General features: G+C 44.3%; 1 protein-coding gene across 1 annotated transcript in view; it reads right to left on the bottom strand.

The window, feature by feature from the left end:
- ZC3H3 (zinc finger CCCH-type containing 3) overlaps window positions 1-14,777 on the bottom strand; it is a 909,551-nt gene that overhangs the window by 357,656 nt on the left and 537,118 nt on the right. Inside the window, exon 5 of the mRNA XM_053715425.1 lies at window positions 9,918-10,096. Coding sequence (XP_053571400.1) covers window positions 9,918-10,096 — 179 coding nt within the window. The remainder of the gene's footprint in view (window positions 1-9,917; window positions 10,097-14,777) is intronic.

Genomic DNA, 14,777 nt, shown 5'->3' on the forward strand with positions numbered 1-14,777 from the left:
CCGGGCCCGAATAAGGTTTGCCCTTTGAAAGGAATATTAAGCAATTTAGATTTAGAGGTTACATCTGCTGACCAGGATTTAAGCCATAGCGCTCTGCGCGCCTGGATGGCGAATCCGGAGTTCTTAGCCGTTAGTTTGGTTAAATGCACAACGGCATCCGAAACAAATGCATTAGCTAGCTTAAGGGCTTTAAGCTTGTTCATAATCTCATCCAATGGTGCTGTGCGAATAGCCTCTTCCAGAGACTCAAACCAAAATGCCGCTGCAGCAGTGACGGGCGCAATGCATGCAAGGGGCTGTAATATAAAACCTTGTTGAACAAACATTTTCTTAAGGTAACCTTCTAATTTTTTATCCATTGGATCTGAGAAAGCACAGCTATCCTTCCCCGGGATAGTGGTACGCTTGGCTAAAGTAGAAACTGCTCCCTCCACCTTAGGGACCGTCTGCCATAAGTCTCGTGTGGTGGCGTCTATTGGGAACATTTTTCTAAATATCGGAGGAGGGGAAAAGGGCACACCGGGTCTATCCCACTCCTTGCTAATAATTTCTGTAAGCCTTTTAGGTATAGGAAAAACGTCAGTACACACCGGTACCGCATAGTATTTATCCAGCCTACATAATTTCTCTGGGATTGCAACCGTGTCGCAATCATTCAGAGCCGCTAACACCTCCCCTAGCAATACACGGAGGTTCTCAAGCTTAAATTTAAAATTTGAAATTTCTGAATCCGGTCTCCCCGGATCAGATCCGTCACCCACAGAATGAAGCTCTCCGTCCTCATGTTCTGCAAATTGTGACGCAGTATCGGACATGGCTCTCGTGTCATCGGTGCGCACTGTCCTTAACCCAGAGCTATCGCGCTTGCCTCTTAACTCAGGCAAATTAGATAATACTTCTTTCATAACATTAACCATATCATGAAAAGTGATTTGTAAGGGCCTTGATGTACTTGGCGCCACAATCTCACGCACCTCCTGAGCGGGAGGCGAAGGTACTGACACGTGAGGAGAGTTAGACGGCATAACTTCCCCCTCGTTGTCTGGTGATAATTTCTTTACCAGTAAAGACTGACTTTTATTTAAAGTAACATTAATACAATTGGTACACATATTTCTATTGGGCTCCACATTGGCTTTTAAACATAAGGAACAAGTAGATTCATCTGTATCAGACATGTTTAAACAGACTAGCAATGACGGCTAGCAAGCTTGGAAAAAATCTTTCAATAAATTTACAAGCAATAGAAAAAACGCTGCAGCGCTTTTAAAAACACAAAAAAAATGTCACAGTTGAAATAACAATGAACTAATCAGTTATAGCCAACAAGTTTAACAGTAAATGTATGAATTTAGCAGAGGATTGCACCCACTAGCAAACGGATGATTAACCCCTCAATACCCAAAAACGGATAATCAATTTAAGATTTAACGCTTTTATCACAGTCAAACACACTGTCACAGGTCTGCTGTGACTGATTACCTCCCTCAAAAAATGAATTTTGAAGACCCCTGAGCTCTCTGGAGACGTCCTGGATCAAGGAGGAAGAAGCAGGAAGACTGTGCTAGAATTTTAACTGCGCAACAAGGCGCTAAAAAAGGCCCCTCCCACTCATATTACAACAGTGGGAGACCTGTTTCTATGCAGAAATATACGTTAGCCATATGGAAAAAAATCATGCCCAAAAAGATTTATCACCAAAGTACCTCACAAAACGAATAACATGCCAGTAAACGTTTTAAAAACAACTTTCCAGTGTTATGCAAAGTTATCACTAAGCCTGCTACCAGTCGCTTCTACTGCAGTTAAGGCTCATACATTTATTTCAGTATTAACAGTATTTTCTCAGTCAAATTCTAGTCCCTAGAAAATAACTCAACTGCGTATACATTTATCAGCCTGATACCAGTCTCTACTACTGCATTAAAGGCTGTACTTACATCATATGGGTAACAGCAGTGTTTTCTTAGTCAATTCCATTCCTAGAAAATATTTTACTGCACATACCTCATTTGCGGGGGACCCCGCATGCTATTCCCTTTTCTGAAGTTACCCCACTCCACAGAATGTGCGAGAACAGCCAGTGGATCTTAGTTACGTCTGCTAAGATCATAGAAAACGCAGGCAGATTCTTCTTCTAAATACTGCCTGAGAGAAAAAACAGCACACTCCGGTGCCATTTTAAAATAATAAACTTTTGATTGAAGAATAATTAGGTAAAAAAACTCCTATCTCCTCTCGCGACCTCCTTCTTTGTTGAGACTTGCAAGAGAATGACTGGATATGACATGTGAGGGGAGGAGCTATATAGCAGCTCTGCTTGGGTGATCCTCTTGCAACTTCCTGTTGGGAAGGAGAATATATCCCATAAGTAATGGATGATCCGTGGACTGAACACACTTAACAAGAGAAAAAGACTAAACCCCAGGTAAGAAAAAAATATTTCTTAATATGTTTATTTCCCAAATATGAAATTGACAGTCTGCACAAGAAAATACATGAACCTGACTCATGGCAAATAAATGCATAAGGTGCCAAACCATAGCTGAGGTGTCTTAAGTAATAAAAAACATGCTTACCAAAAAAGACACCCATCCACATATAGCAGATAGCCAAACCAGTACTGAAACGGTTATCAGTAGAGGTAATGGTAAATTGAGAGTATATCGTCAATCTGAATAAGGGAGGTAGGAGATGAATCTCTACGACCGATAACAGAGAATCTATTAAATAGATCCCCGTTAGGAAAACCATTGCATTCAATAGGTGATACTCCCTTCACATCCCTCTGACATTCACTGTACTTTGAGAGGAATCAGGCTTCAAAAAAGCTGAGAATCTAGAAATCTTAGCACAAACTTACTTCACCACCTCCATAGGAGGCAAAGTTTGTAAAACTGAATTGTGGGTGTGGTGGGAGGTGTATTTATAGGCCTTCTGAGGTTTGGGAAACTTTGCCCCTCCTGGTAGGATTGTATATCTCATATCTCACTAGCTCATGGACTCTTGCCAATTACATGAAAGAAACGGAGGTGCTCCAAATTAAATCTGAAAGAAACAACCTCAGAATCAGCAGAAGGAATTACACTATAAGAGTCTGAAATTTCCCCCTCAGATGCCACAGAAGTATCTTCCTCCTCAGACCTATGGGAAGAAACATTTGACATAACTGCAACAGAGTCAGAAACCTTATACTTCCTTTTGCGCTTCCCCTGCAACACAGGAAAAGCAGACAAAGCCTCAGATACAGCAGAGGATATGTGAGTAGCCATATCCTGCAATGAAAAAACAACCTGAGACGAAACGCAGGGCACTGCATGAGAAGAGGATAGAGATTGGGATGATTGGGGAGAAAGCTGCGGTATAGCTTGAACAGGAGACTCCTGAACAACACTCTCCTTAGAAAATGAAGGCTCTGAATCAAAAAGGCTATCCCTATAATGGAATGTTCTCTATATACATGAGAAACAAAAAGGAATAAGAGGCTCCACATCAGCATCTAGACATAAAGTGCAAGTCACAGCTTGCAAGTCCTCTTGACCCATCCTTAGCACACGCAGGATCAAACAAAATTAACAGTAAAAATAAAACCGTTACTGTCACTTTAAGAACAAAAAAACGTTGCCCAGTGTGAAAAAATAAAACAAAATAAATCTTAGTCCACACCCCTACACCACAACTGACCTTGCTGAGGCGCTTACCAAACCTCCCACAGACCAGAGGAAAGCGTATCTCACGTAGCACAGATAGAAATCCGTAACTCCCCTAACAGCACCCGCTCACACGTAACCGTCTGACACAGAAGCCGACAGGAACAAAAGAGCTCCAGAAATAGCGCGTAAAAAAACGTGCGAAGCTAACTCCGCCTATCGTGGGCGTACACAAACACCTCCCGGCCGGCATGACACATGACTAAACAAACAGCCGCCGGGAGGAAAGGAGCGCACTAGTAACAAACAGCAGCTTACACACTGACAAACCAAGCGATATGGCCAAAAAATAAACAGACCACTTAAACACGGACAACCCATCTGCTTAAGGGAAGTCCACACAGAATAAAAATGCTCAGATACCAATATAAACATAGAGCCATAAACATACTCCTAACAGAGCCGACTACCCAGCAGTGCCCCACAAAAACTTCCATAACAAAAATCCTGCACACACAGGAATAAAGTCCCAAAATTAACCCCAAAAGTGCCAAACCGTTCTGAAGAACAAAACATAGCACTTACCTCCATAATAATCTGCCCGGCAGCAGGGCAGCTCACTAGGTTTGAAAGGCTTCCTTCCTAACATGGACCTGTGGATACAGAAAAAAAGACCAAGTAAACCTACATAGTCTTTTATCAAAAGGGCACAACCTGGGAGGCGCAGAGGGGATTATACCCCCCCCAAGTTCCCAAATGCTTAAAAGCCACCACTGCTCTACTGAAGAGACTGAAGTGGACTACGGCTAAACCCAAAAAAAGATCAGAACAAACCTGTTCTGCTCTAAAAAAAAAAAACTCTTGATTGAAGAATCAGACACCTAACTTTACCCCTCCTTGCAACTGATAAAAGCAAAGAGAATAACTGGGGGCTGTGGGTAAGGGGGTGGTATTTAACAGTTTTGCTGTGGTGCTCTTTGCCTCCTCCTGCTGGTCAGGAGTGATATTCCCAATAGTAATTATGATGATCCATGGTCTCACAGTGTCATTAGAAAGAAAATGGCATTTAAAGGGAAATAAAAACTAAAATGTATCTTTCATGATTTAGATAGAACATACACTTAACAACTTTCCAATTTACTTCTTTTATCATTTGTTTAAATTTCTTGTTATCTTTTGTTGAAAGGCAGGGATGTATGCTTGGGAGTGTGCATGTGTCTGCACCACTATATGGCAGCAGTTTTGCAATAATGTTATACATTAGCAAGAGCACAAGTTGGCAGCTATATTTCCCGTTATGTAGTGTTTCAGACATGCATGCTACCTACCTAGGTATCTCTTCAACATAGAATAACATGAGAACAAAGCAAATTTGATAACAGAAGTAAATTGGAAACATTTTTTTTAAATTGTATCCTCTATCTGAATAATGAAAGAAAATGTTTGGGGTTTCATGTTCCTTTAAGAACTTTTTTTTCCTCTTTCCAAACAGCCTCTGGCCTAGGCTAGGGGAGATGTCAATATTTCTACATATAGTCAGAGAGTGCTGACCAAACCTTCTCTGCTCATAGCCGATCATCTCTAAAACACACTGTTAGATGCAATGCTTTGTCTGTACATAAGCTCTGGATAATAAGAGGTCCTGCAGCCCACCTTGGCAGTCAAAGGGGTTGAGCTGACCTGGCTGGGTATTATTAGCTTGTGACACTGCTGAACGCTCTCCTCCCCAGTTACTGCAGAGTGATGCCTCTTGGCAGGGGGAGTGGATGCCAAATGCGGGCACTGCCTTCTCTCATCGCCCCATTCAGGTATAAGTCATCAAGTGAAGTCTGCTGACAGCAAGTCACAGTAAGCATCCTGCAATCATACATACAAGCTCACTGAGGAGAGAATCAAGTGCTTGACTAATGGGTAAATGAAAACCAATATGAACGGATGCTGTCTTTTGTCACTAGACACGAGCCGCTTGCTGAATGCTTAGCTAGTGACTGATGTGCAAGCTTATTAGCAGACCTTTTAATAAACAAATGGCGATGGCTATCAGCTAATTGATACAATGAACTGGGAGGTAACAAACAGCCTCTGCAATTAGAAGTTATTCTGGATGCATTAATAAAGTTACAAGCAAAACGTATTTACTCAGGCACAAACATTACTGTAATATTACAGGAAACAAAAGGGGCTGGGTATATTATTGTGCCGCATATCTGTAGTTACTGGTGCTCTTATGGTTACACACAAGGATGGATTCTGGCCTAGTCTGACTAGGTATGTGCCTAGTGCAGCAGCATTTAAAGACTTGTAGCATAGTGCCTTCCTACTCCTAAGCTCTGCAAATATTTAGATTTACTTGTTTTATTGCAAATTAGTGATCCTGGATATCTAGTGGGGGTGTATGGCCTTCTCCATGTCCTTGCCCTCTGCTTGTGAGGAATATATGAGCTGAAATTGTTAGGGCAGAGCAGCACAAGCACTAAGTACAACCCTGGGTACCCTGTAATATTTTCCTATAGTACAACAGTAGTGAAGTCAGATCTCCAGGTTATAACAATATAACTAGACCTTATCGGATGAGTGTCTGTCACTGACAGAGGGGCTGCAGAGCCAGGGGTCTTATCAGATGAGTGTCTTTTACTGACAGAGGGCCTGTAGGGCCAGGAGTCTGATTGGATGATTGTTAGTGACTGACAGAAAGGCTGCAGAGCCAGGGATCCGATAAGATTAGTGTCTGTAACTGACAGAGGGGCTGCAGGGCCAGGGATCCGATAAGATTAGTGTCTGTAACTGACAGAGGGGCTGCAGGGCCAGGGATCCGATAAGATTAGTGTCTGTAACTGACAGAGGGGCTGCAGGGCCAGGGATCCGATAAGATTAGTGTCTGTAACTGACAGAGGGGCTGCAGGGCCAGGGATCCGATAAGATTAGTGTCTGTAACTGACAGAGGGGCTGCAGGGCCAGGGATCCGATAAGATTAGTGTCTGTAACTGACAGAGGGGCTGCAGGGCCAGGGGTCTGATTGGATGAGTGCCTTTGACTGACAGAGGGGCTGCAGAACCAGGGTTCTGATCAGATTAGTGTCTGTAACCGACAAGGAGGCTGCAGAGCCAGGGGTCTGATCGGATGTGTGCCTGTGACTGACAAGGAGGCTGCAGGGTCAGGGGTCTGCTAGAAAGAGTGCCTGTGATTGACAGAGGGGCTACAAGACCAGGGGTATGATAGGATGAGTGCCTGTGATTAATAGAGGGGCTGCAAGACACAGAGTATGATAGGATGAGTGCCTGTGATTAATAGAGGGGCTGCAAGACCAGGGGTATGAATAGATGATTGTTTGTGATTGACAGAGGGGCTGCAGGTCAGGGTTCTGATTAGATTAGAGTCTGTAACTGACAGAGGGGCTGCAAGACCAGGGGTCTGATAGGAAGAGTGCCTGTGAATGACAGAGGGGCTGCAGGACCAGGGGTCTGATAGGAAGAGTGCCTGTGACTGGCAGAGGGGCTGCAAGACCACGGGTATGAATAGATGATTGCTTGTGATTGACAGAGGGGCTGCAGATCAGGGTTCTGATTAGATTAGAGTCTGTAACTGGCAGAGAGGCTGCAGGGACAGGGGTCTGATAGGATGAGTGCCTTTGACTGACAGTGGGACTGCAAGACCAGGGGTCTGATTGGATGATTGATTGTGATTGACACAGGGGCTGCAGAGCCAGGGTTCTGATCAGATTAGTGTCTGTAACTGACAAGGAGGCTGCAAGACCAGGGGTCTGCTTGGAAGAGTGCCTGTGACTGACAGAGGGACTGCAAGACCAGGGGTCTGCTAGGAAGAGTGCCTGTGACTGACAGAGGGACTGCAAGACCAGGGGTCTGATAGGAAGAGTGCCTGTGACTGACAGAGTGGCTGTAACACCAGGGGTCTGATAGGATGAGTGCCTGTGATTGACAGAAGGGCTGCAAGACCAGGGGTCTGATATGAAGAGTGCCTGTGACTGGCAGAGGGGCTGCAAGACCAGGGGTCTGATATGAAGAGTGCCTGTGACTGACAGAGGGGCTGCAGGACCAGGGGTCTGATAGAAAGAGTGCCTGTGACTGACAGAGGGGCTGCAAGACCAGGGGTCTGATAGGATCAGTGCCTGTGACTGACAGAGGGGCTGCAGGACCAGGGGTCTGATAGGATGAGTGCCTGTGACTGACAGAGGGGCTGTAGGACCAGGGGTCAGATAGGAAGAGTGCCTGTGACTGACAGAGGGGCTGCAGGACCAGTGGTCTGATAGGAAGAGTGCCTGTGACTGGCAGAGGGGCTGCAAGACCAGAGGTCTGATAGGAAGAGTGCCTGTGACTGACAAGGAGGCTGCAGGACCAGGGGTCTGATAGGATGAGTGCCTGTGACTGACAAGGAGGCTGCAGGACCAGGGGTCTGATAGGATGAGTGCCTGTGACTGGCAGAGGGGCTGCAGGACCAGTGGTCTGATAGGAAGAGTGCCTGTGACTGGCAGAGGGGCTGCAAGCGCATGGGTCTGATAGGAAGAGTGCCTGTGACTGGCAGAGGGGCTGCAAGACCAGAGGTCTGATAGGAAGAGTGCCTTTGACTGACAGGGGGGGCTGCAAGACCAGGTTTTTGATTGGATAAGTGCCTGTGACTGACAGAGGGGCTGCAGGACAAGGGATCTGATTGGATATGTGTATGTAACTGAAGGGGGTCTGACCAGTTGAGTGTCTGTGACTAACAGAGGGCTGTAAGGATAGGGGCCTGATTGGATGAGTGTCTGTGACTAACAGAGGGGCTGTAAGGATAGGGGCCTGATTGGATGAGTGTCTGTGACTAACAGAGGGGCTGTAAGGATAGGGGCCTGATTGGATGAGTGTCTGTGACTAACAGAGGGGCTGTAAGGATAGGGGCCTGATTGGATGAGTGTCTGTGACTAACAGAGGGCTGTAAGGATAGGGGCCTGATTGGATGAGTGTCTGTGACTAACAGAGGGGCTGTAAGGATAGGGGCCTGATTGGATGAGTGTCTGTGACTAACAAAGGGCTGCAGGGTCAGGGGTCTGATCATTATGACGCAAGATGAGGTGATTGTCAATAGGGACAAACAGATTGAACTAGTGTTATTGCCTGTTAGTCAAGTGAAGAGAAGACCTGTTAAAGAGACAAGTTTATCACATGGAAACAGTTCCACTAAGGGACCTTCCAAAACCGCCCAGTGATTGACGGGTCTGCAACTGCCTCACTTGATTGGATGACTGGCTGTGTCCTGCTCTGGAGCTGCATGATTTGTAGTTCTCAGTCTGGACTTTGCCTGTGTTTTTAACATGCACTAATGAAAATGAAATGAAAGTGTCACTACCTGCAGTATTGCTTTACTAGAACAAAGGTGATCAGAATTGTTGTTTTATCCGTTTGCTTTTTAATTTTTGCACCAGTTAATGAAAGGCTTAATAACATTGGGGAAAGCGATTGCAGTTGTCTATCAAAAAGTGGTTTATTGTGTTTGCATTGTTACAACATTATAAAGATACTTTGTATATACAGTTATGATATTGTGATACAGTAAGAGTCTCACAGTTGTTATGGGTTCCCATGGTTACATGTAAATGACTTTAGACCCTCGCTGTTATGGCGACATTGGGTTCCTATCATAACATTATTTTAAAGTGTCTTTGTATTCCCAGGGTAATCTCAGGCATCACTACAATTAAATGCCATGAGAGAGCTGAGTTTTGTAGTATTACTATATTGTGATAAAGTGCATCTGGAACATGCTCTCATGACCGATGGAACAACATAATATACAAGGACAAGAATGAGACCGTCTCTATCTAAATAACGAAGCTGCAAGCTTAGCTTTATTGCACCCCTCCTAACCACAAAGGGATCATTTGTCAGCAGGGAAACTGTAAGCCAAGACACTTACGGGTTTATGTGCCACGGTAAATAAAAGTTATTGTTATCTTAATCTGGCATTTTGTTCTTGGCTGGTTAGAAAGGTTTCATGCTTGTCAGGTGTCCCGTGGGAGCGAAGTGTGTACATGAGCGGAGCACGAAGATGCAGTGCATCATCATTCTTCTGACTTTATTCTGTAGCGCAGAGAAATAACCACCCGCACTAAATATTTAAACCAAAACCAGAAATACAATGCACAGCCTATTGCTGGTTTAACAGACTTATTTAGCAGCTTCTGCAGACCCTCTGCCAATAAGAGAGTAACACACACACGTGCGGTTGTATTCAGAGCTTGCGCACACACTGTAGCCCTCATGGGACAGAGCTCACCTGCCCTTGGGGTCTGCTTCATACTCATGTTGGGGCTGGAGGTTTTAGAGAGCTTGTTAGCAGATACTCGGTACATGACCCCTCCAATACAGCGCAGCCCCCGGCTTTTCCATCTCTGTTGGTTCTGCTGAAACTTCACATTTGTGGGAAGCTGGCGATTCCTGTTTAGCATAAGGAGGCTGAGGAAGAAGGAAACATATAAGTTACTGGCAAAACTAATAAAGTAAGTTGCCCAGAATAGAAGTGTTCATAGACTTCAGTTATTCTCATCATAATACCAAGATTCAAAAAAACTATTTATGCTTACCTGATGAATTTATTTATTTCTTGACACGGTGAGTCCACGGATCTAATAACTATTGGGAATATCACTCCTGCCCAGCAGGAGGCGGCAAAGAGCACCACAGCAAAGCTGTTAATTATCACCTCCCTTCCCTCCAACCCCAGTCATTAGACTGAAGGAATTGAGAGAAAGGAAGCAACAAGGTGCAGAGGTGTCTGAAGTTTATAACAAAAAACCCTGTCCTTAAGAAAACAGGGTGGGTCGTGGACTTACCGTGTCAAGAAATAAATTTATCAGGTAAGCATAAAGTTTGTTTTTTGCTAATGACACGGTGATTCCACGGATCATCTAGTTACTATTGGGAATCAATACCCAAGCTAGAGGACACAGATGACAAGGGAGGGACAAGACAGGGAACCTAAACGGAAGGCACCACTGCTTGAAGAACCTTTCTCCCAAAAGAAGCCTCAGATGAGGCAAAAGTATCAAATTTATAGAATTTAGAAAAGGTGTGAAGAGAGGACCAAGTTGCAGCCTTGCAAATCTGTTCCACAGGAGCTTCATTTTGAATGCCCAGGAAGAGGAAACAGCCCTCGCAGAATGAGCCATAACTCTCTAAGGAGGCTGCTGTCCAGCAGTTTCATAGGCCAAGCGAATGATACTCTTCAGCCACAAAGAAAGAGAAGTAGCCATAGCTTTCTGTCCCTTACGTTTTCCAGAGAAAACCCCAAACAGAGCAGAAGACTGACGCAAATCCTTAGTCGCCTGTAAATAGAATTTCAATGCAGGCACCACGTCCAGATTGTGCAGCAGATGTTCCTTTTGAAAAGAAGTGTTAGGACACAAGGAAGGAACTACAATCTCCTGATTAATGTTCCGATCTGAAACCACTTTAGGGAGACCCTAACTTAGTACGCAAAACTATCTTATCCGAATGAAAAATAAGGTAAGGAGACTCATACTGTAATGCCGAGAGCTCTGAAACTCTACGAGCAGATAAAATAGCAACAAGAAACAAAACCTTCCAAGATAACAACTTAATATCTAAGGAATGCATAGGCTCAAACAGAGCCTGTTGAAGAACTTTAATAACTAGATTAAGACTCCAGGGAGGAGTAACCAGCTTAAACACAGGCCTGATTCTGACCAAGGCCTGACAGAACGATTGCACGTCTGGTACATCCACCAGGTGTTTATGTAACAAAATAGACAAGGCAAATATTTGACCCTTTAGGGAGCTTGCCGATAAACCCTTCTCCTTCTTGGAGAAAAGACAAAGTTCTAGGAATCCGAACTCTACTCCAAGAGTAGCTATTGGATTCACACCAATGCAGATATTTACACCATATCTTATGGTAAATCTTTCTAGTCACAGGCTTACAAGCCTGAATCATGGTCTCAATGACCGAAAATCCACGCTTAGATAAAATTTTGTGTTCAATCTCCAAGCAGTTCGCTTCAGAGAAACTAGATTTGGATGAAGGAAGGGCCCTTGAAGTAGAAGGTCCTTTCTCAATGGAAGTCTCCAAGGTGGAAGAGATGACATCTCCACCAGGTCTGCAGGCCAGGCCAGAAGAGCATTAGAAATTGCTCTCAGCTCCAGAATGTTTATGGGTAAAACAGACTCCGACCGAGTCCATGTCCCCTGAGCCTTTAGAGAGCCCCAGACTGCTCTCTATCCCAGTAGGCTGGTGTCCGTTGTCACAATCACCCAGGTGGGTCTGCGGAAGCAGGTTCCCTGGCAGAGATGCTCCTGAGACAGCCACCAAAGAAGAGAATCCCTCGTCTCCTGCTCCAGATATAATCGTGGAGACAGATCTGCATAATCTCCATTCCACTGCCTGAGCATGTATAACCGCAGAGGCCTGAGGTGGAAACGGGCAAATGAGATTATGTCCATGGCTGCTACCATCAGATCGATTAGCTCCATGCATTGAGCAACTGATGGCCAAGGAGAGGACTGAAGCGCTAGACAGGAATCGAAAATCTTTGATTTCCTGACTTCTGTCAGAAAAATTTTCATTGATAAGGAATCTATTATGGTTCCCAAGAAAACTACCCTTGTAGTTGGAACTAAGAAACTCTTTTTCAAAATCACCTTCCATCCATGAGATCGCAGGAAGGATAACAATATTTCTGTGTGGGATTTTGCTTGTTGAAAGGATGGCACTTGAACCAGAATGTCATCTAGATAAGGCGCCACTGCAATGCCCCGCAATCGGAGCACCGCCAACAGGGATCCTAGAACCGTTGAGAAAATTCTGGGAGCTGTGGAATGCCGAATGGAAGAGCCACAAACTGGAAGTGTTTGTCTAGAAATGCAAACCTCAGAAACTTGTGATGGTCCCTGTGGATGGGAACATGCAGGTACGTGTCCATTAAATCTACTGTTGTCATAAATTGACCCTCTTGAACCAAAGGAAGAATGGGACAAATAGTTTCCATCTTGAAGGACGGTATGCTGAGGAATTTGTATAGACACTTTTTGAGATCTAAAATTGGTCTGAAGGTTATCTCTTTTTTGGGAACCACGAACAGATTGGAGTAAAATCCCAGACCCTGATCCTGCATTGGAACACGAACTATCACTCCCAGGTCGGAAAGATATTGAACACAGTGTAAGAACGCCTCTCTTTTTATCTGGTATACAGATAATCATGAGAGAAGAAACCTGCCCCTGGGAGGAACAATCTTGAACTCTAGTTTGTATCCCTGGGACAGGAAGTCCACCGCCCACGGATCCTGAACATCCCGAACCCAAGCCTGAGCGAAGAAGGATAGTCTGCCCCCACAAGATCCGGTCCCGGATCGAGGGCAGACCCTTCATGCTGACTTTAGTCATTGGCTGGCTTCTTAGATTGCTTTCCCTTGTTCCGCGACTGGTTGGACCTCCAGGAAGGCTTGGACTGTTCTTGTTTTGTAGAGGGAGAGGAAGGCTTACCCTTGAAGTTTCGAAAGGAACGAAAATTACTCTGACGTCCCTTCTGCTTATTTCTTTTATCCTGAGGGAGGAAATGACCTTTACCTCCCATAATGTCGGAAATGATCTCAGCCAGACCCAGCCCAAACAAGGTCTTTCCCTTGTAAGGGATCGCCAAAAGCTTAGGCTTAGAACACATCCGCAGACTAGGATTCCAACCATAAGGCTCTGCGAGCCAATACGGCAAAACCATACATTTTTGCTCCTAGCTTAATAACCTGTAGGGAAGCATCCGTAATAAAAGAATTGGCCAACTGAAGGGCCTTGATCCTATCCTGGATCTCTTCAAGGGGAGTGTCTGTCTGAATAGAATCAGACAACGCATCAAATCAGTATGCCGCTGTGCTGGTAACGGTAGCAATACACACCGCAGGTTGCCATTGTAAACCCTGGTGTACATACATTTTCTTGAGTAACTCCTCTAATTTCTTGTCCATAGGATCCTTAAAGGAACAACTATCTTCTATGGGAATAGTGGTCCTCTTAGCTAGCGTGGAAATTGCCCCTTCCACCTTAGGTACCGTCTGCCAAGACTCCTTGATAGAGTCTGCCATAGGAAACATCTTCTTAAATATAGGGGATGGAAAAAAAAAAAGGCATACCCGGTCTCTCCCATTCCCTAGCAATAATGTCTGTAGCTCGATATGGTACAGGAAAAACCTCCACCATGGAAGGTACATCAAAATATTTGTTTAGTTTACTAGACTTCTTATGATTGACTACGACAGTACTATCGGGGCCGGCCAGGGTAGCCAAAACCTCCTTAAGTAACAAACAGAGGTTTTCTAGCTTAAACTTGAAGGATACAACTTCAGTATCAGCAGAAGGAATTACACTGTCGGAGTCTGAGATTTCACCCTCAGATGCTACCGAAGTATCTTCCTCCTCAGATTTCTGGGAAGAGGCATTCGGAATAGCCACAACTGTGTCAGCAAGCTTACCTACTGATTGTTTAAATTTCCTCTTGAGCTTTTCCTGCAGCATGGGTAAAGCAGACAACGCATCAGAAACTGCAGAGGACATGAGGGAAGCGATGTCTTGCAACGTAACTCCAAGTGGAGTAAGAGAGGAAGCACAGGGCACTGGATGTGTGGACGATAAATTTTGGGACATTTGAGGAGAAAACTGCGGCATATCTTGTACATTATCAGAAGACTCCTGAACAGCATCCGCCCTAAACAATGTTGGCTCAAAAAAAAGTATATCCCTGAACTGTAAAGTTCTCTCAAAACATGAGGAACAGAAAGGGATTAGTGGTTCCACATTAGCATCAAAACATAAAGAACATGTAACATCTTGCAGGGCCTCTTGGTCCATATTTATTCCCCAATAAACAAAATAAATAAACAAACTGATATTTTATTTAGAAAATAAACCACAAAAAAAAATGTTACTGTTTAAATTTTAAAATGAAACTGCTTTATTTTTCTGCAACAAAATAATAAGGTATTACAAAAAACATTCCGGACAACCTCTACACCTCAGCTTAGCTTTCCTGAGGTGCTTACCTGCCTGACTGACACCGGAGTGAAAATTATGCTAGATGAACCAGAATCAACTTCTATTTCTGTCAATTAAAGTCCTGTAACCGCAACAC

Source organism: Bombina bombina, chromosome 5 (assembly GCF_027579735.1).
Source record: "Bombina bombina isolate aBomBom1 chromosome 5, aBomBom1.pri, whole genome shotgun sequence".
Taxonomy (NCBI): Eukaryota; Metazoa; Chordata; class Amphibia; order Anura; family Bombinatoridae; genus Bombina; species Bombina bombina.